General features: G+C 33.5%; 1 protein-coding gene across 1 annotated transcript in view; it reads left to right on the top strand.

The window, feature by feature from the left end:
• The first annotated feature begins 6,222 nt into the window (after positions 1-6,222).
• LOC129942313 (uncharacterized) overlaps positions 6,223-23,211 on the top strand; it is a 228,683-nt gene continuing 211,694 nt past the window's right edge. The window contains exon 1 of the mRNA XM_056051184.1: positions 6,223-6,440. Coding sequence (XP_055907159.1) covers positions 6,380-6,440 — 61 coding nt within the window. The 5' untranslated portion in view covers positions 6,223-6,379. The remainder of the gene's footprint in view (positions 6,441-23,211) is intronic.

Raw genomic sequence — 23,211 nt, 5'->3', positions numbered from 1 at the left:
TTTTTAGTACCTATATAAAATATTTCAAACGAAGAAAAAAACACTTGACATTTAAAATTAAAAAATAATATAATATACATTTTTTGATAGCATTGCTTATGTTAATCGGACAATATTTGTCATTATTGTCATGCTTGAACCATTTAAGATTATATAATTCACCAATTACACAAACAACATTTAAAAGTCAGCCCCAGGAGCTTATAAAAGAGTTTTTAGCAGCTATTAATGATCTTCCTCCAACTCTTGTGGAATGGGAGAATTTTATCAAGGCCTCAAGAATAATGTTTTATCACAATGGACCAACAACTGGCGTAAGTGTGTTTTCCTATTCGAACCCGGAGAGCCACTTCCATCTAATATAACCTACTTTACACGAAAATAAACTACGAAATTATAAGTTTTGGTTTTTTAGAATCGAAATCACATCCTTATGGGATTCCTATATGCTAATCCGTAATTCACGATGTTGTGCACCCGTACATGTACCGTGTACCTGATATTAAAGAACTTATCTTTACAATGAAAGCTTTAACAAATCTAGTAGAAACCTAAATATATATAATACCTGCGCTTCCGTATTGGAATCCAAAGGCAACTCTCAAGGGGTATGTCTGCTGGTAGAACTTTTTCATCTGGTTCTTTGCTTGTTTTATTTAAAAACAAAAACCGTTTGGATTTTTCCAGTAAAACAAACTTCCTTCATTTAGATTAATTTTAAATTAAACTAAGTTATATCCACCCCACCCATTTCGAATTCACTATTAACTCCCTTCTTTTAGCTGTAGCTGCATTGTTTAAAGTTACTTTGATTTCCCTAACCTACGCACAAATGTATAAGATCCTTGAATATATATGTATGTGTTATAATGTTTTATATTATAGTCAGGTGCCTTATAGTATTTCCAAAGGAAGCTAAATAAGTGCTCTCTTCCAGATGCATTCTCGGTATAAACAACAGGAAGATTATAATATTTTGCTGGAAGTGCATCTAAATGAATTGTAATGATTACTTCCGCACACTCAGCAAAACTTTGCACTTCAAATAAATTAATTGAAACGATCAAGGTAGAATGGAGAATATAGAGGGTTTCAAGGATAATGAAGGGGATGATGATGATGATGATGATGATAAAGGCACAAAGACAATCCTTCTTCAATAATACAAGAGTTTTCTAGAAATAGTATAAGAACAAGATGATGACGATGAAGATGAAGGTGAAGGCAAAGACGAAGAAGAAGAAGTCAGATAAATTCAACACATTGTTGCACTTTTAATTTTCTTCATCTATTTAGTTTTTTTTTTTTGTTGTAGTTTTATTTTAAAGTTAAATTTTCATGCATCACTTTGAGCTTTTCGTGTACTCGTAGAAATGCAGACTTGAAAGTCTTCTATTTTTCGTTCCTTGAAAACTGTATGTTCCAATTGAATATTTCCTGTTCCAATTTGCCTAAGTAATGCCATTAGATAGTTTTGTGTGTTTCTTATTCGTACACAAAATGTCATACTTCGTTCTCTACATACATACATTCGAACACAACACACATAAAATATATCAGCATAAGTAGAACCGTTATACCTTTAGGAGCTTTTAATCCTTTCCATTGAAGCAGGGAAAGTGATTTTTGTATTTCTATCTATATTTTTTACAAGGTGTTCCTTGAAATTCAAGGTTCTTACATTCTTTGGTTAATGTGAGGAATATTGTTGGTAATTTTAAAATTTGTCAGAATAATTCAACTAACAACTTTTTTAACCCAACATGAATACCTACAAACTTTTACAGACGGGATGGGAAGCAATCAGTGTGGGTCGCATCCCAGTCTCTTTTTTTTAATTTATTTTCGTCTTTCAAGTAAAAAGACTTTAATAAGATTTATAATACATGAGTTCAATATAATTAACATAAAATAATAAAGTTTATAACAAACTTAATAGATTTATTTTATTATCTAACTTACTAGTATTAAAATCACTTCTAAAATCAAATTCATTAAAAGCAATACAGGAATCAGTTATTGGATTGTGTTTGGCATAATTTTAACTATGAAAACTAAAAAAAAATTGCCATCTCTAGGTCGCAAACTACGAGAAGGGACATATGTACATATTAAACATTGATAGCAAAGTAAAAATGTCTATATTTGAGTTCAAAACATCGAAAGCAAAGAGTATCTTTCTTTACATTAATTAACATACACCTGGTCTCTGAATTACTTTAAACCTTACGTTAAGTAAATTTGGTAAACTTTTTCAATTCTAAGTATACTTGATTGGGTAAAGGGATTCCATATATAATGCAACAATATATGGATTTTCGAAAGATTTAGAACTTCTAGAAACAAAACCCAATATCGCGTTAGGTCTAGGAATAACGTGGTCAATTTGATCTTTTTGTCTCGTTATTAACCTTTGTAATGGATTCAATTTAGAAATTGAATACATTGAATTTTTAAACACATAATTTTAAAATACATATTTCTGTGTTACAGTATTTTGATCATAAACCATTCAGTATTTTGACACCAACCAGACAAAATTATTTTTTTTCTGTCTCACAAACAAACATTTTTTTTTAAGTCTCAACATATCACCTGCTAATACATTTTGAAAATATCAAATTGTTGTCTTTTACAAGCAGTTTAAATCATTACAGTTTCTTTCTTAGTTTCTAGAAGTTCTGATTAGTTACGAGTCTTTATTTGACTCTATATAAAGTTTGAGGAAACCTTGAATTTAATATTTTTATAGTTTTAAAAGGTACGTATTGGAACTGATTCCAGTTTCGCACTTTCATTTTAACTATCTGCTCAAGTTCTGAAAATAACCATTTTTATCATAGTTTTTATGTTTTCAACTAATTTCAAAAACTGAACGTGATTGCTTAGAACACAGAAGCTTAAATACAACAAATACTTTCAGAACCGTTTGAGACACATGATTTTTCGAAAATTACATTAAATACTTTAAATATTTCAACTGAAGAAAATTAAAAATAAATCAAAAAGTAAAAAAGAATAAGTTATGGATTGATATTGCCCATAACTCCTCTCAGGACAAAAAAGGCATACGAGCTAGTAAATCCATAGATTTTATGTAATAGTAACTCTTAAGCATTTTTTGTTGATATTTTTGAGACTTCAACTTATGTACAAAAGTACATATGTACGTACATATATCTTTTTGGAACTTGAGACAGTCATTGAAGATACTGGCAAATATAATTTCATAGGCTTTATTATAAGAAGTCTATTGTGGACTCTATCAAAAGCTCTAAAAAAATCTGTTTATAAAATATCTGCCTGCGTTCCTCTTTCTAAAGGAGATAAACAAAAAAGTGTGTGAAAATACACAAATTAGCTGTAATGGAGGGACCACTTTATAAAACCATGTTGTTTTGGAGTTATAATTATAACATCTTTGACTGTAAACATGAACATATATAAATCCAACTTTTCAAACATGTTTGGAATCACTTAATGCTTTAAAACTGGTCTATAATTTTAAATTAAGTGCTACTTTTATAAAAAGGGCTTATCGAATATATTTTCCACACTTTTTAAAAACACCACTGAGAAAGAATTTATTAAAAATTTGTTTTAACTTATTAACTAGTGAAATAAAAAGTACCTGTGGCGTGAAAGTTAGTAATGACGATCTGGATATTTGGATAGATCAGTATTTATATTTCAGACATATACGACCAAGGCCAGATGAGCATTCGCTCTGACGAAACGGCTGTTTTATAGCATCCGGCTTGAATTTAGGGTGAAGGTATTTTGCTACTTTGCCCTCATACGGTCGATAATCGTTTTTGGTTGTCCAGTGTGCTTCAACGTTGCAGCTTCCTAGATGGAGAAGTTCCGGCTTTTCGAGCGGCAGTTTGTACGATGCTGTACCAGCTTTTATCTTTTTTCATGTATTACTATTCCAATGAGGTCCTATGCAAGGGGGCTCGAATCAACAGTATTGACAATCTCGTAATAAAACTCGTTCGAGGTCACCTTGCAAGAGCTATGTTTTCGACCAACAATTTAATCTTCAGGGCGTTCTATCCGAACGACGAGTATTTCGAGAGTACAGGATAGATTGGCAGTTCCGCTAATCTACCACGTCTGAAGACGAACCGTGGATAGGTGACTCGTGTACAATCAGGAAGTCAGGGCTCAACGCGGAGCAGAGCTTCTTCGGTTCAGTAGGTTCGTGTCCGAAAGGGACCGAAACGATAGGGTGAAGCGGGACAACAAGTTTTGGTGGCTTCAATCGGCACTTTATAGCGGATAGTCGGGATGGGGTTTTAACCCTTTGCCAGCTTAAATACTTGTTTTTTACTTTTAGGATTTAGCATTAAGTAAAATAGGCATGGTTTTATATTAAGGACCTTATTTTAAGTAGTTTTTAAGTACAAATGAAAAAAATATATTGCAATTAGTTTTTTTTTTTAATTTTCTAATTAATAAAAACTAAATAAAATTGAATTACAGTAAAAAACATCTTAGGGCCAAAAGGCATTATAATTAAGTTTTATTCAAGAGTATCCGTATGGGACCAGTTATGGCTTATTAGGCTAGTTCTATGAATTTTCATCTTGTTTTGAAATAGTTTTAAGACTGAATCAATAAAAATTAATTTAAAAAAAAGCGCGGAGGATTACCATGCCAGAGGTCTTGGGTTCATTCCCTTTGAACCATATAAAGTTTTTTTTTCAAGGTTACTGCCTCTTGACAAGAATTGACAAATCCTCCAAGAGTGGTTATTGTCATGAAAAATATTATCTCAAATAAGCCTTTCGAATTCGACTTAAGGCTGTAGATCCCCTTCATCCTTGACATAACTACTTGCACACAGCTATGGTTGAGAGTTGTTATTTATTTTATCAAGTGAAAGCGCGAACTAAGATTGTAAAAGGGGAGGATTCTAATCAATCCAGCTTTGATACTTACATCAAGATGAGTTAAGAAATCAAATGTTTATAATAATACTACATTTATAAATTGTCACTGTTTTATATAACATCCAATTTGTATAATATTGTCCATTAAGGCTGCTTTCCAGAAAAGTTATAGAAAGGGTTTGAAAGAAAATATCGGTGAACATTTGTTTTGAATTCTTAAATGACTTAAGAACGAATCTCTGTATTTGACAGGTCGACCTTAGATGGGTTCGCGGGTATACTGATGAACATGATGTTCAGTCTTATTGATGCACGTACCATCCTGGATAGTTGCAAGGGAGTATAATGCGCTTTAACGATACAAAACAGCATTGGGTTTTCGAAGCACTAAATTTCATTTTTTTTATTTTCAATTGCACAAAGCTGTCTAGGTCGTAATTTAATTAGCTTTTCATATTTTGTCACTGCAGTTTCACATCCTAGGGATGTGAGTCTCGAATTTGAAAAACTAAGTGTTGCAGACCTGTCATCATTAATAAACATTTTGAATTATTAAGCGATGTCGGTATAACCGATTTTGACTGATTTTGAATTTTGTCCTGCAAAATAGGGTAAATCCCTTTTTTTGGAATGTTGCTTAGCTCAATAAGTTGCCGTTCACCCCTCATTTATAATTCGTAAATTAGACTTGGATATATTTGATTTCAAATTCATATCTAATTTTTCTAACAGGCTTTTGGCTCACTTTGGAACACCCTTTAAATTCCATGTTATCTCTACCGTGCTCTTCGTGTTAAAAATGTCCTTGAGATGCTTCCATTTTTTTCTGAACTGCAAGGAATTTATCACCGGGCTTTAAGTGATGTTGAAGGTATTGCCATCATTCACCTATATACTATGATGCTTTTATTTTCTAACTGCTAGATGAACAACAAGTGCATAGAAAATCATATTATTTTTTTGTGTTCCCACCCCTTCATCTTTCTTCGATGACAGACTCAAAAAAAATTTGGAGGGGGTGAAAAGGATTAGGAACATGTGTGATGACACATTTCACATTTGCACACAAGCACTTAGACTGCTAATGGGATTTTCGATTTTTGATTTTTAAACTGGGGAAAATGTAAAAAACTGTCACTTTTCTGTTCTACGGAATGATGGTTCGAAAAATTTTGAGCTAAAGAATAATTATCTAAACGAAGAAGAAGTTTGTCAGACACAAAATAGATAAAATGAAATCAATGTTTTCAAAGTAACAGAAAAAAATCATTTTTATTCCCATGTCCTTTAATTTTTCTTTTTTTTTCTATTTTCAGTGACAAATTTTAAAAAAAATTGATTCCCTCGCTAAACGAAGTTCTTCACTTTATGAATAAATTAAATTGAAGATAAAAGTTTTACATTATCATTCATTCGATGGTTCGCTAAAGCTCGTAAATTCATACATAATTTAACTAAAGACGTTGTAGAATCGTGCATCCGGAATGGAGTTATTTGGATCATTATACTTTCTCGTAGTCATCACTATTTTAATATCATCACAAGGTGAGCGATTTAATGTTATTAATTTCTTTTTCAATCAAGATATTAATTTGTATAACAAAATGCGAAAATAGAAAATGTTTAATATACATATTGGTTTAAATAAGAAGTTATAAAATAATCAGTCTAATATAATAGGATAGCTTGACAAAAAGTTGGCAAACCCATGGTTGTCTGCATTTAAATCCTTGGTAATGCCATAAGGCTCGGTTACTAAGAATTCAAAAATAATATATGATATCAAAATAGACTGAAAACAAAAATCAAATTTTTGCCTTTCAATACAATTTCTTTTAAAGATAATAAAATCTAAAGATGCAGAAAGGATTTTCAACAATTTTAAAATCTAGGTTGACCCATAAACCAATAACGTTAGTTACTCCAATTACATTTTAAAATATACATTGTGACGAGATAACAAAGTAATACTTTAAATAAAATGTAATGAAATGATAATACAATTTTTTATTACTTCGAATATTTTACAAAGAAAACATGATATTACCTCTAGTATAATTTTATGCAACCAAGAGTTTGAGTGAACGGTTTCTTACAAAAAATCATAACCTAAAAATAAACAACATGACTAAAAGTTGGTAAACATGTCTTGGCAAAATAATTTTATCTAATGAAAAATAATGTTTTTAATTTGTAATAAAATTTTAAAAAAAGAATGCAACAAGTTGTTTTATAAAAATTGAAAACTAACAAAAATATGTTCGAGTAAAATATTTCGAGAAAGGATAAAGGTTTTGACTCTAAAAATACTTTTTACAACAATACAACATTTCAAAAATGACCCTAAAATTGTTAAAAATCGGTTTGGACTTATAATATCGGGATTGTTCCCAGATATTGAAATCAAACTTAATTCATCATATGAAAAATATTGTTGTTTACTTTTGGTTAATTTTTAAGGAAAATTCAATTGACACATTAAAAACAAAGACACGAAAGCCTACAAAAAATAAAAACTGATGAAAATGGTTTTCGACTTGAGTATTATGAGAATAAACAAACGTATTGAGTTCTCTCTATAATCATTAACATTGAATGTATATGAGGTTAAAAGTGTGGACCGCATTCCAAATATGGCTTCGATATACATCCAGGTGGCCGCATATTTGTGGCAGCGGTGGCCATTCTTCACATTCTAAAGCTGACTCATTGCTTGCTTATGCGTGAATTTTGACGACTCTGTCTGGTGCGGAACATTCATATGGTTTTAAAGTTTCTATTGAAGTGAAGATTCGATAATTACAACAAAGAAATCACGCCACTCAAAAAACAACAAAAACTCACCAAACACTAAAAATGAAAAGCCACTCAGCACAGCACTTCACAGTGAGTACCATCCAATCCTTACTTTCCCCTTCACCCACAATTGTACAAAATAGTTTATGTATCAATTACAATTGGAATTAATGCATATGCTAATCTGTGTTTCAGCAGATTATTTGAATTGAATTTACTGTTTTTCATCACAGGGTCGGATCGGTTCTTGTCACTGCTAAGGCATAACACTAACAGTGAAGGGTATTGATAATTATTCTGTGTTTCAATTCAGTGAATTTATTTTCTCATCTCTATCTGCATTGGTTTTAGACATTTTTTGTATTTTGCAATGACTGGACAATTCAGAGCAGATTATTGTAATATTCGTGGGCTAAGGGCAAATTTGTTGTTGGAATACCGCCATACTGTTTCATACAGGCCAGCTGTTTTGGCACTAAGTGAAACCCAAGTAGATATAGCTTGGTGCTTTTATTCTTTTCCCACCTCGCAATATACATTAGGAATGATGTTGCTTATCAGCTCTTACCACAATATGGCCTTTCCACCAATTCCTTTTTTAATTATATGTGGTTTTAATTCTCCGCAAATAAGCAAACCATTCACTACTGCTTCCTTTCAAAAAAATCAAATGGGGTGGCGCAACAGTCCGTTGTGAACCAGGGCCTAGTGACTTACAACTCTCAACCATTCCTGTGTGCGAGTAATGTTGTCAGGAATGGAGGGGACCTACAATTTTATGCCGAATCCGAACAGCTAGTTTGAGAAAGCACTTTTTCATGACAAGAATTACTCTTGAAGGAATTGTCAGTTCCTCGCAAGAGGCAGTACCCGCGAAAATTTATTTTTTTTTTTTTTTTTAAATTAAGGTGGCACAGGCAGGGATTGAACCCAAGACCCCTTGCATGACAGTCCAACGCACTAACCATCATGCCACGGGTACTACTTCCTTTATCGAAGAAAAAATTTAGACAGAGTATCAACTTCTCGTGAATTTGATGCTTTGTCTGATTCCATCCAAAGAATTGTTTCGTCCTATTGCCGCACTGAAATCGTTGTTACCGGCGATTTCAATGTACACAATTCTTCATGGCTTCAACATTCATGCCAGAAAACACCCGATGGAGTGTGTGCAGAAATCTTCGCTGAGTTGAACCACCTAACTCAGCTAGTCAACGAGCCCACCCGAATATCGGACTTTGAAGGTCGAGCAGAAAACACTCTTGACTTGTTTCTTACCTCTGACCCTGATTAATACACTGTAAGTGTTCTATATCCTCTAGGCACATCTGACCATTGTGTTATATATCAGCAAATTTCTCGTGTCAAAACTGTTCAGTTAAAGAAAAAGTTCCTAAGAGAAGCGTTTGGCAATACAAGAAAGCCAACTGGGACGGTCTCAATAATTATTTCAGGATCTTTAACTGTTCACTATGTTTACTCGATAGTGACGTTGACACCAGCGCTGATATGATCACAAGTTTAATTCTCCTGGGAATGAGAACTTTTATACCGAACAGGGTTAAAAGTATCAGACCCAAGGAAAACGCATGGTTCGATGCGAGCTGTAAAGAGGTTATAAGGCCCAAAGAGGTAAGTTTCCGTTGCTATAAAGCCAACCGTACTGAAGAAAGCCGGAAAAAGTTCAAACAAGCCAGGAAGGCCTGCAACGCCCATATTCGACGGACCAATTTTTTTTTTTCATTTGTAAAAAACATGAGGAATTCTTCCTCTTCTTCGGTTCCTACGCTCGTTGTCAATGACACTCCATTTGTTAACTCTTTAGGGAAAGCTAATCGCCGCCAATTCTACGCTGCCAGTGAATGTCATGACTCCGCCTGTACTTGAGCGAGCATAGTGATTCTATGGGACCAGTCTTTTTTTACACTCGTACTGTGGTAAGAGTCTTAAGAGATCTAAACGCACATAAATCCGCTGGTCCGGATGGTATCCCCGCTATTGTTCTGAAGAGGTGTTCTTCAACGCTGGCAAAACCACTACGTAAGCTTTTTCATCTGTCCTTCTCCTCAGGTCTCGTTACGAGCGGATGGAAAACGGCATTTGTCCAGCCTATTCCCAAAAAAGGAGAATCTTCCTCACCCTCTTATTACCGACCGATTGCACTTACGTCCCTTCTTTCCAAGGTCATGGAAACGCTGATTAATTATCAGCTCAAGAAATATCTTGAAGATCGAAAGGTTCTTAATGACCGGCAATACGGCTTTCGTAACAATAGGTCCACTGGTGATCTCCTGGTTCATCTCACCGAACAGTGGAGCAAATCTTTAGATGGTTTTGGAGAAAGTAAGATTATTGCACTTGATATTTCAAAAGCATTTGATAGGGTTTGGCATCAGGCTCTCTTTGCTTCATTGGATCAGTAATTACCTTTCGGATCGTTCAATACAAGTAGTATTGGATGGATTCAAGTCTGAAAACCAAAAAATAAATGCTGGTGTGCCCCAGGGCTCTGTTTTATCTCCAACACTCTTCCTCATTTTTATTAATGATCTCCCGTCTGCAACATCTAATCCAATACATTGTTTCGCTGACGATAGTACTCTTAGCTTTTCATATTCGTTTTCAGATTCACATCCCTCTTCTTCGGATGTGGAACTGCAACGACAAAATATGATAAGCTCATTAAATTCCAACCTAAACAGCATTGTTCAATGGAGATTAAAAAACCGCATGGAATTTATTGTTTCGAAAACCCAAAAAATTAAAAATTAAAAACAAAAAAACTAGGATAACCAAATATGTTTGTAAAAAACTATAGTGTGACACTCATTGTTTGCTGTTTTTATTATATTTTTGAAATTCATGTTAAGAACTCATTGTATCATTGCATTTTATAAGAAAACAATTTTGAAAAAAAGAACACTTTAAGAAAGCCTAACTATATTGTTGTATGTACAAAAATATGCGGCAATTGAAGACGAGTTTGAAAAACTTCAGTTTGTGTTGAGAAATTAAAAATAATGTTTTCTCAGAATAGAATATCATATTTCTCTCAGAAAAGATCTTAATAAAATAATTTAAAGCATAAAGTTCTTGGAAGTACTATCAAGTTCTTAATTACATTTAAGATTATTACAAATATTCTACAGTTGGTTTTTTTTTTCAGGAGAAGAAAAAATCAGCAGATGAAAAATTTGCTTTGAAATAAACTGCATTAACTTTACTACCCCTACGACTCATCTCAAAACCATATTTTAATTATTACAGAAGTGTGCTGTAAAAGCCAATACCTTGCTAAAAAATAAGAGCAAATGTAAGCAAATGCACACAATATCCTATTTATTTAAGTAGGTATTATAATTATTTTGAATAAATTATTGATACCTAATTTAAAATAATATTTAAAAAACGTTTCAACCGTAGAAACTATACACAATAAAAATAAAAACAGCAAATTGAGTTGGTTTACTTTTGATGGTGATTTTTTAGCTAATAATCTTTTTCGCAACGCTGGCGCTGGTTTAAACAGCTGACTCATGTTTCGTGTTTTGTTTCACTGTCAAACATCTTCAAATTGGTCTATAATGAATCGTCTTACAAACAAATAATGCTTGCAAATTATTGAAGTTTATTATGAAAATGCGTGCTCTTTTAAGACAGCTCGTCGTGCGCTTCTTCAAAAAAATTGTGTTCAGTGACGAAGCTCATTTATGGCAGGATTGTCAATTTTGGAGTGAATATCAGCCAGAATAAGCATTGCATGAGCTACCAATGCAGAAAACCCAGAAAAAGTCACAGTTTGATGCGGTTTATGAGCTGGCGGTGGTGGCATCATTGGACCGTACTTCTTCAAAGATGATGCGAATTGTAAATTGCAAGAGCTTTACTTGCATGGCATGTGGTTTCACCAAGACGGTGCCACATGCCACGCAGCACGCTTAACGATAGACTTATTAATAGGCGAGGTCGGTGAACATTTTATTTCTCGTTCGGGATCGGTCAATTGGCCGTCTAGATCGTTTGATTTAACACCTTTAGATTATTTCTTGTGGGGCTATGCTCATGTCTATACAGACAAGTCCGCTTCAATTGACGCATTGGAAGACAACATTGAAGCATTTATTTATTTATGCCAAAATTTAACTTAGCGGATGGACCATTTGAGGCGCAGTAAAGGTTAACTTTTGCATGAAATAATCTTCAAACATTAAATTATATGAACCGTAGGTACTATCGATTCAAATAAATATTTTATGCATTTTTCTGAATTTTAAGTTTTGACAAATTTTCTTATAGCTTTAAAAAAATCACCCTTTATAATCAAATACATACACATAAATTGACCAGCAATAATATTTGACTTAAGTCGACCGAATGAAAAGAATTGAAAATTTCTCACAAGACTCCTATGTCAAAGAAAAAGCGAGTTCAATATGTAAAAAAGTTCCAGTAAACCAACACAAAAATAACGTTAAGTCACAAGGCTTATTTTTTAAATTTTCCTTTGATTTTTATGTTCCTAATGTAAACATGTGAAACTATGGAAATGACAAAAATGAAATTCAAATTTTGTTTTATTATGTAACAGATTCCAGATTCTTTGAAAATGTACACTTTTTCGTGTAGATTTCCCACCATCCCATGCCCATCGTTATAACCGTAACTACCCTTGAATCAAAAGTATTCCTTTCTGCAAAAATATAGCGCATTAATAATGGGAATAGTGGTGGCGCATCAGCGGGCGGCGAACACATTGCACACGAACAAGAGGTGTCACTTACAATCTCCTCTTTATGCGATAAGATCTCTCTTTGTTATGTGTTATCGCAATATATTTCGCGAGAGAACAAAGGCAACATAATATCAAAGGATCTAACCCAGATACAAAGATATGGCCAAGTTGAAGTACCTACATAGGTATTTGCTTATGGAAGCCAAACCAAATCAACCATCAACAAACGCGGGCCATTACACATCACAAACTCAAAATAGCGCGGAATTTGGTATTTGGTATTGTGAAAACGTTAGTTGGACAAAGGACCCGTATATGGAAAGGCAAGGGTATGCAATTTTTCTTTTCCTCTCCGTCCAATGATAAAAAATGTAGTTAAATTACAGAAAAGAACACAAAGATTCAAAGAGTTACTCCCGATGCGCTACATTGCCCAAAATACATGCTATGCATTGTTACATGAATGTCCTGATTGGATTGATTAAAAGGCACCATAGGGGACACAGGTATAGTGTGCAGGGATTTTTGGCATCAGCTATTCGTTGGGCGCCATTCGTTAGCAATCATCATATAAATGTAGGCGGTAGGCCTATCTGCCCGGTGGTTGTTTTTCTTTCTTTTTTTGTGTCTCTTTGTGTGTGGACTTTTGGTTTTTCTAATTCAGTTTTTACCACCAACCATCAACGAACCTTCACGCTACACCTATACCAATAGCAACACAATCACCGCTACCACTATGTTAGGATCCTTTTTGGCGAAGTAATTTAAATGTAGCTACCATTCAAAATTAAATATTTATACTGACAGGTTCATGTCTACGCTTTGAAGAGTAATAGCAAAGGTCGGTCGGATGGACGATGGCAACCGGCAACGGGTAGAAAAAGGAAGACTACACAAAAATCTATGCATTTGTAGATCCTCGAATATTTATCATTATGCAAAGGATGATTTTTTTGTGTGAATGTGTGTTTTTACCAAATTGAATTAGAAATTTATTTATTCATTTTGCCAATGTAAATTTTCTGTTTAAAAACTGGTACAGTGGACTATTATGAGCAAGGAGGAAGGAGAGGGTTTCAAATTGGATTTTTGTGTGTGTTTGTGTGTGAATATGCAGGTAATTTCACTTTTGCTTAACCGAACCGCACAACCTTCTATTTGTTAATTATTCATGAATTTTTATGAAAACTTTTGGAACTCTAACAACTGCTGGCATAGAAATTAACCTTTATGGCAAACACAGAAATACACCCACTCATAACCCACCACATATTCAAACTTGCATGCAATACATATATGAACAGGACACAGCACAAATTGCACCTACAGCTATATTCGGATATAGGATCGTCTGCTTATGAAATGTTTTTTGGTAGGTTCATACATAGATAGTTCGGGGAAGGGCATGAGGAGGGGGAGGACACGACGAGAAGGAGTAGAATGACCAGCATTTTTGTGTGTGCACACAAATTCCATGGGTAAGTGAACAGCTTTGGGTAATGGAATTGTGCATCGTCGCCATTTCCTCCGGCTATAGAAGTAGAAACAAATTTGACTATAATTTCATATTTATGATCGTTTTTGGGTAATTTTTTTTTTTAATTTAATTTTTTTTCCTGCGGGCAAACAAATGAAAAAAATATACCTTAGGGTTTTGTATTTTTTTCGACTCTTGGGGATGGTTAGTAAAGGTATGAAGTTTATATCTTTTAGGATTTGCCTTTGAATATTTGGAGTTGCAACTTTGTGAAAAGATTGTTATTTTATTTAAAATGCAGTTGGTTAAATGTGGCGAAAAACAAATAATAATTAAAAGAAAATATAACTATAAAAGAAAGAAGATTACACGTTTTCGAGTGTTTAAAAGTAACTTTCTGTAAAGGAATTTTATTTGATCAAAGAAAAACTATTAATTTTATGTTACCACCTTGTGGTTTGTGTTAAGATGTTTCTCGAAACACTTTGAGCAAGTTTTTAATGGCTGTGTTGAGAAAACTAAAAGCAATAAATGGACGACTGGATCACGCGAACTTTGTTTTCGAAAATTGTTAAAACGTATTTTTTTTAATAAATCTATATTTTCAAAGTTTTATTTTTTACTACAAATAGTTTTGGTACACAGGTAATAACAGTTTTTAAACAAACATTTTCACAGTTTTGTAAAAAAAGATAACACAGTTTTTATCATTAAATATTTAGGCTACAGTGTTAAGACCTTGTTCCGAAATTGAAATGAAAACATGAAAAGTTTGCTCGGCATAGCCTTTTTCGTTGTCTATATTTCATGAGCCAGTAAACATATCGACTTTAACATACAACGAAAGATGCAGAAATGACTTTCAACAAAATTAAGTGGGTGTTTTTTTTAGCAATCGAAAATATAAATGTACACGACTGGATCTCACGAACTTACTCTGGTATCCAGCATGAATTGCTTCTCGAGCAATGCATGTTTTAAGCGGATCCAAGTGAAGAACAAATTGTTTAACGAACATTTAATAAAAATATATTGGTTCCTTTTTTAAAAAATCGAATTTTTAATTTTTGTCCAAAAGATTTGTAAAAATTCAATCGATATGCATTTTATAAGAAATTAAAGCTTTTAAAAATTGCTGCCAAATTGTTAAAAACTTGTGTACTTACTTAAGGTGGCGCTACAGTCCTGTGTGAACTAGGGCCTCGCCCAACAAACTTCTCTATCTAGCTCGGTGCCTAACTAGATGTCTCCAGTTTCGCGCTCCAAGTTAGGTGAGGTCAATTTCCACTTGTGCACGCCACCGCGGTCTTCCTCCACTGCGCTGTCCTGTAGGTGTGGATTATAAGACTTTCCGGGCTGGAGCATTGGTTTCTATGCGCTCTACGTGACCCAGCCATCTTAGTCGTTCCTTCTACTCCTCTACTCCCCTTCTATACAAATGGTACGTAGATCACACGAAGAACTTTACTCTCGAAACGAACGAATGTGTTTTCATCCGCTCGATGTTGATGTTTTGACCGAGATGTCGTCGGTGTTGTAAGTCCTTTCTTGATGACAGCATTTACTTTATTTTGCCCTCATTAACCATTAAACCCATTTTTGCCACCTCTGGCTCAATATTCACAAAAGCCAAATTGACATCACGCTACGTTCTTCCGATTATGTCAATGTCATCAGCATATGATAGTAATTGGACAGACTTTTGAAAGATAGTGCATAGTGTTGACGTGTGAGCTCTGCACTATTCTTTCAAGTACGATGTTAAAAAAATCGCATGACAGCGCATCAACCATAAGTTGTTTCCAACCTTTATGGAGCAGCTTGAATTCTCCATGGTCGACGTAGAGGAAGTAAAGATTGCAAATCTAAGTTGAAGTCTAATAAAGCGACTGGAGCAGATGGCTTGAATGCCAAGCTCTTCAAAGCAGCTGGATATAATTTGGTCGGAAGAAAGCTTGCCCGATGGATGGAACTTCAGTATTGTTTGTCCGATTCTGAAAAAAGGAGACCCTCTAAACTGCACCAACTATAGAGAAATCAATTGTCGTGATGCGCTCGCTCACAATGTTGAAACTCAAGACTTTTTGCCTGAGCCTAGTTCCAACAACAAATCCACACCCAAATAGACGCTGCCTCTGTTTTCGGTAGCTGTCGCCGTAGTTATATCGCAGTCTTTTAGTTTGCGTTTGCCCGGTCCATCCCATCGCACATCTTGGGTGGCTATAATATCTGCCTTGCAGCAGTTTAGGGCTTCCGCTAATTGTTCGGCTGCACGTGGTCTGTTAAGGGACCTAACATTCCACGTACATATCCGAAGTTCGTTGTCCTTATTTCGTTTGCGTTTGTTGTCAACAGTGAATCCGTCCGTATCCGAGGCTTGTTGGTGCTTCGAAACTATGATAGGAAGGGGAGCCGGATAAACCGCTCCATACAGCCCTATAAGGTGTTCACTAAGTAGTTCAACCTTACTGGAACTGTAGACGAAACCGTTGATTCCATCTCGAGAATTCATCCGCTGCCGCCTGGATAAGGAGAGGTGCCTTAGTGGAAACACCTCTCCCCCCTCTCTCGTTTGCTGCCCCCAAAAACTTTTCACTGGGGTTGGAACCCAATCTCCAGTTGAGGTACTAGGCACCCGATGTTCACCGCGGGTAGGTGAGAGTAGGAGTTGATAGACAGAGGTGGGTTTTGAGAAAAACCTGTGGACGCTTGTGTCCTCTTGAATGCACATGTCTACCATTTGAACACCCAATTTAATTTAATTTAACGACTATTTCGGAAAATATTTTTGAGTGCTTTTAGAATGCGAATACCATAGGTGTTATAGATTGTGATTTTACTTTTTACAATAGTTCCCGCTAATATTAAAATATAAGTCAATGATATTTTAAAACACTATGAAACGTTCTTGGGACGATCGTTGATCCCAATAACTGGGTCCCAACATATACTGGGCAAAATGTTGTACCGCACAATATGGAAATTAAATTTACAGATTGTCTTATAAGTTAATTTTAAAATGCAGATGAGTTGTATTTTTGTTTGTTTTGTTTTTCCATGTATTGATAATAATTGCTTACCTTAACCATACGCCTTGAAGGAGCGCCTGCAGGAAGTTCAGTTACAGAATAGCTACAGAACAGGCTGTATCTATCTCTATAATGTATATTAACCATTGTTGTTTATAGCTATTAATTAAAAATATTTCAAGAATAATAGCTTAAATAAAACCGCAATTATTTCTTGAATTTTGTTAGTTAGAATGGAGGAAGCTATTACCACTGTGTGTCTGAAATCCCCAATTGTCTTTTTAGCTATACGCATTTAAACATAATTCAAAGAAAGAGTGATCCAAGAATAATAAATGTTGTTGTAATGCCAACAACTCGTGTTTACCTTAAATGGACGATTACTTGTCCTTGGGCCCTTTAATCAATTAAAATTTATTTAGAAGACAAAAACACCCAAAAAATAAAGCTACATAAACAAATTTCCCTACAATAACATCCTTTTATCAACAATATCTGTGCGACATCTTTTGTTTATTGCTTTATTAATAATCAAAAATTGAAACCAATTCAGATTCATCTTTTGAAAGGCGTTATAAAAGCTCAACTCGAAAAAACAACCTTACTGTTCTCAACATTATTTTAAAAGCTTATTAATAGTATTTTACTTGCTGTACTAAACGAATATCATAAGTGCCTAACACAAGTTAGGTGTAAATTGCCTTAGAATTTTTTTTTTTTTTTTTTTTTTTTTTTTTATAATTAGCAAACACTAAAAGGGTTTTTTATACCTTTAATATGCCAAAGATTTTAAAATGGGTTAGGTTCGAAATACTGTTTGGATGTATTTAAAATAATGCATCTCAAAATACTGTATGTACAAAATACTGTATGGTCAAAATACTGTTACTCAAAATTCTGTATCTTAAAATGTTGTGTACCGAAGTTCTGTATTTCAAAATTCTGTAAATAGGCTGACAAATCAAAATAGTTTCGATAATGTGAAAAAGTGCGCACCTTCTTCCTCATTTCATGCACTTTATGCTCATACAGCAGTAGAAGAAGAAGAATTTTGAGATACATCATTATCAGATACAGTATTTTGACAAGACAGCATTTTGAGATACAGTATATTAACCATACAGTATTACGAATATACAGTATCATACAGTATGATACAAAATTTTAACTATACCGTATTTAAAAATACAGCATTTCGACCCGCTCCCTTTTAAAATCATTAGACGTATCAATATAAATATTCTTTTCCAACCTAAAATCGAAACATTTAAAATAACTTTTGCTCGCATTAACATGATCTTGTCAAATCGTGTGATTGACAATTTTGTTTGAGTCAGCGTTTTGACAGAACTAAACTCAACGTTGCCTCACATACCTGTCAAAGGGTTTTGACCGTGGGGGGTAATTCGTATGATAGCCACGTTTTATGTATTGACACTGCGAACATTGCCGGTGCTGACAGAGAAAATTTTGTTTTTTTTTGGTGACGTCAGAAATTCAACGCGTTAATCGCGAATAATCTCATGTATGCTTAGAGCCTTATTTAGTAGATTTATTAAAATAGAAGCCTTTTTTAATGATCCATTAGATCGAACAATTTAGTTTAAAATTAGTGATATATAAATTAAGTTTTTTCTTTCTGTCTGATAATTGACGAAACACAAATAAATACTTAAAAATAGGCTAATTCAAATCTATCTTTATGCACAAATTGTTTTTGTTTCAAATAGTATTTGATTTATGTTACATTTTCAATCACGAAAAAAAGTGTATAAGATTAATGTATTGTCTAAAAACTCAATATTTACCATTTCAAAATAAATTAGTTTTGCCGATAGAACAATGTAATCAAATTCTATATTCTAAATGATTTTAATTATTCATTACATTGTTGATGCTGGCCACAACATTTGTATAATATACATAGTTGTTGATATACAAATTAACATTTTATATTCAGTATGCATTATGCAACCTACATAAAATATAAACATAAATCTACACCTAATGACATTTCCTGATGGTATAAATAAACAACAAAAAATATGTAAGTAAATAAAATCATACTCAAATTAGCAAATAATAAATAAATGTCATCAATTCTATCATTTCAATGGCCCGTATTTATATTGTATTGTTTTTTTTTTTTTGCATTTATGTGCAGAGCACACGTTTATAGGTATAATGTAATACAACTCAATTACAAAACACTCGTATGTGAATTTTTAAACAACTTCGTATCACATATTTGCGTAAACATTTAGGGATGTATTATAATTTAAATGGGATTACGAGAGACGTGATGTGACGACGACGTGATACTTGCTATGACGGTTTAAATGCAACATCGAAATATTGTATGGTAGAATTTTGTATTCAAACTACTCCGAAATTTCATTTAATTCAGTTTTATCTTACTGAAATAAAAACACACAAATTGAAATAAGTTGAAAACAAAATATATTTAAAAACAACAAAAAAAAAACACAAAATGTAGTCCACCACATCATTGTCCTTTAAAATTCAAAACTATGTAACTACATACACATGATCGTATGAAGTTGCTCCTAAAATGCATACAACTGTTTTTAATAGGTCAGTTTATCAAATTTTGACTAATTGTGTACAATTTGTAACAAATTCCTTTGACCAGAAGCGTAAGACATTCTCTGAGTTCAAGTTTGTGTTCTTGCATCAGAGTGTCTTTTAATACTATGTGAATTAATATCACTTTCCAGCATTCAATATATGGAAATCATATAAAGGGTGATTTTTTTTAGCTATTATCCTTTCGGTAATACTGGTTTAAACAGCTGACACACGTTTCGTGTTTTGTTTCACTGTCAAACATCTTCAGTTTGGTCTATAATTTAATCATGAATAGTGCAGCTGGTGCAAGAATTGAAGCCGAACAACCTACTGCAACGTTAAATTTTTTTCAGAAAAAGTCACAGTTTGGTGCGGTTTATTAGCTGGTGGCCTTATTGGACTGAACTTCTTCAAAGATGATGCAAATCGTAACGATTTAACGCCCTTAGACTATTTTTAGTGGGACTATGTTGAAGCTCATGTCTATACAGTCAAAGCCGCTTCAATTGAATTGAAGACAACATTGAAGCATGTATTCGTGAGATACAGGCCGAAATGTTGGAAAGAGAAGAGTATGCAAAAATTGGACTTAGGGGATGGAGAATTTGAGGCACAGTCAAGATCAATATTTGCATGAAATTATCTTCAAACATTAAATTATATTTACCGTAATTTCGATTTAATAAAGATTTTATGCATTTTTCTGTCTTTTATTTTTAAAAACTTTCCTATATCTTTTAAAAAATCACAACATTAATATCATTGGTTTGTGCTTAACAAACTTTTGATCTTTTTTCGAATGCAATTTATTCATAGCATTGATTGAAAAATTGAAAATTTGCAACAAACAGTTTCAATTAAGGTAGTTTTTGAGTTGGAGTCATTGAAGATATTATTCACAAAATATGGCATTCTTTTAAAACACAATTTTTGGCAACAAAGAGTAAATTCATAAATATGTGTTTTTCTTCTTAAGCTCAGAGGTTTTGGTTTTGAATTCCTGACAATTACAATGACTGTGATAGACTGAGTGATATAGCAAGACATAATGCATTCACGTAGTACGGCTAAAGAACGAATCTCTGTACCTGAAAGTACGAATGAAGTTGGGTTCGAAGGTAAACTAATGATCATTTTTAGAGGATGAGTATTAAGATTGAATTACTTGAGGGGAGGCTACTTTACTAGAATGTAATCCTTTAAAATAACGTTAAAAAAGGGTGATGGAATGGAATTGCGGAGTTCAAGTGACCATCACCAATAAACTTAAATGCTCTACATTCAATACTTAAGTAAGTTGCACAAATGCACAAGCACCAGCCAAGAAATGGTAGTTATTCTCAAGCTTTAAGGGGATCTTCTATCGCCTTAGCAAACTCAATCATTCTACAAGAGTTCGTTGGAGATACAAATACTGAAAAATTCATCGTTTCAGTCTCCTTCATGCATGTGTCACTGATGGATTCTGTCAAAAGTAGTAAATTATGTTTCATTATTATTGACACTTCAGTTCTTTAGTGTGTTTTATAAATCAATCGAAGAGATCTTATCAAACTATACTCAGAGCGTACCCAGTGGCTCTACTCAGTACTCTACTCTGAGCTTAAAAATAAAAACTACTATAATAGTGTACAAAGTAGGGATTTCCAACTTTAACCCATTTAAAAACTTTACATTTGAATTTGTTTTTTAAATCAAATAATGTGTCTTCAATACCATCACATGTTTTTTGTGAGTCTTGCAACACGAATTTGTATTCTGTCACAGTGAGTGACCAAATTCCTTCCAAAAAGATATAACACCGAGTGATTCGAATGAATCCTTCAGATTAATTCATTATACAAAAATAGTGAGTGCTGCAAGAGTGTATTTGTGATAATAAGTATTTATACATACATATGTACAACACATACACTTTCCTGCTTTCCGTACATTTATCTACCTATCTACTTAATACAGAATTCAAAAACAACTCATCCGATGATACAGGACATGACCTACTCTCTATGATGATGTGTTAACATATCCTGCCAATTCCAACAACAATATGCCGGTCACAGTATTTCTCCCACAATTTGGAAAATTTAATTTTCCTCTATACACTCGATGCGTCAGATATTACACATTTTATTTAAATTATTTTATATTAAAAAAAAAACACATATACAAAATAAATATCGGATTATATTCCATACACGTGATTCTTGAATGTCATTTTATATTGTACAGATTTACATATTTGTGGGAAGGATATCCCACCACCGCTGTGGAATCACCAACGAACAAAAAAAATTAAAAAAGGAAATTAATCCAAATTGAAATGTATCTGATTTAATAATAAAAGAGAAGTAGGTACTACGTTACTTCATTAAAAAATGTAAAACACGTAAGCACGCGTTCCTGTGGAATTTTAAATTAAAATTATGTAGCTATTCATTCCTTGAATAAAATAATTATACTGTACTGTATCAGATTAGAGTAACCGCAACAACTGTTGGTGCTTGAAGCACATTACAAATTCTATAGTCAACATAGAAAGAAGTTTGTGTTTCTGAGACAGAGACCACAAAATGTAATGTTTTTCGCAGGCGAAAAAGATCTCTATTGAGACGCTTAGTTGGTAAAGTGGCGCAGCGGCCGGCGTATGTCGGCTCAGGACATAGAACTTAAACTTCATAAAAATATTAAAGGAGTTTTTAGTAGAAACATGAAATAATCTAAACCAAATAATGAAGTTGTCCTGAAATAGAATCGCCTCTTAAGTTTATTTTTTTAGTTTTTCAAATTAAATATGGTTAAGACATAAGCAAAAACGTTGTTGTTAACGATATTATGATAGTTTTGCAAAGTGAAAATCTTTGTCTTCTAGATTCAGTTTAAATCAATTTATTATTTTATTTCTTTTTTTGAAATTATACTTAGCTATAAGTCCTAATTGAAACATAAACGTAGTTTTGAGAAGCCTTAAATTGTATGCTTTCATCATTTAAAAAAATACAGTTTCAAGTCAGTAAATCCCAACTTCAATTTAAACCTTTTTTTAAAATAAAATTTCGAAATTGTTATTATAATATTTAAATATATTGAATTCTTCTTAAAGAAGGATTCCATTTTAGCATACCTACATGGTTGAGTGTTTGATTAGGATTTAAGTATGAGACAGAGATACTTACTACTTTACTTAGGTCCTCAGACCTGTTAAGTCCGTTGGGAACCCCTTAAGGGGAATAGGGCCTCTACTACGCCTACGCTCCATCGTACAACCTACCATCGTACAGAACGTGACACTTGGATCCATCATTTGTTGCTTTAATAATAGCAATTAGTTTTGTCTGGTATGCCTCTCTTCCGCAAAGCTAAGCAGATACTTCCTGTTAACGCTATCAAAGGCCTTCTCAAAGTCGATAAACAGCAGGTGTAGTGGTTATTGATTTTTAACGCACTCTTCAATAATGATCCGCAGGGTGTTGATATGATCAATACAGGAGGATCCATCGCGGAATACTGCTTGATCGGCATCGAGTGTTCTTTGGTGCATTCCAGTATGACTTTTGCTACTATTTTGCCAACGGCAGGTAGAACGCAAATTCCTCTCCAGTTTTCACACTTTGTTAGATCGTCTTTTTTTGGGAGCCTGACGATAATTCCCTCATCGGGGAAGCTTTCGGTGGTCCAGGCTTCTTTTATGAGCTG

The sequence above is a fragment of the Eupeodes corollae genome, chromosome 1 (genome assembly GCF_945859685.1).
Source record: "Eupeodes corollae chromosome 1, idEupCoro1.1, whole genome shotgun sequence".
Classification (NCBI taxonomy): domain Eukaryota; kingdom Metazoa; phylum Arthropoda; class Insecta; order Diptera; family Syrphidae; genus Eupeodes; species Eupeodes corollae.
This window is presented reverse-complemented; position numbering and strand designations above follow the sequence as displayed.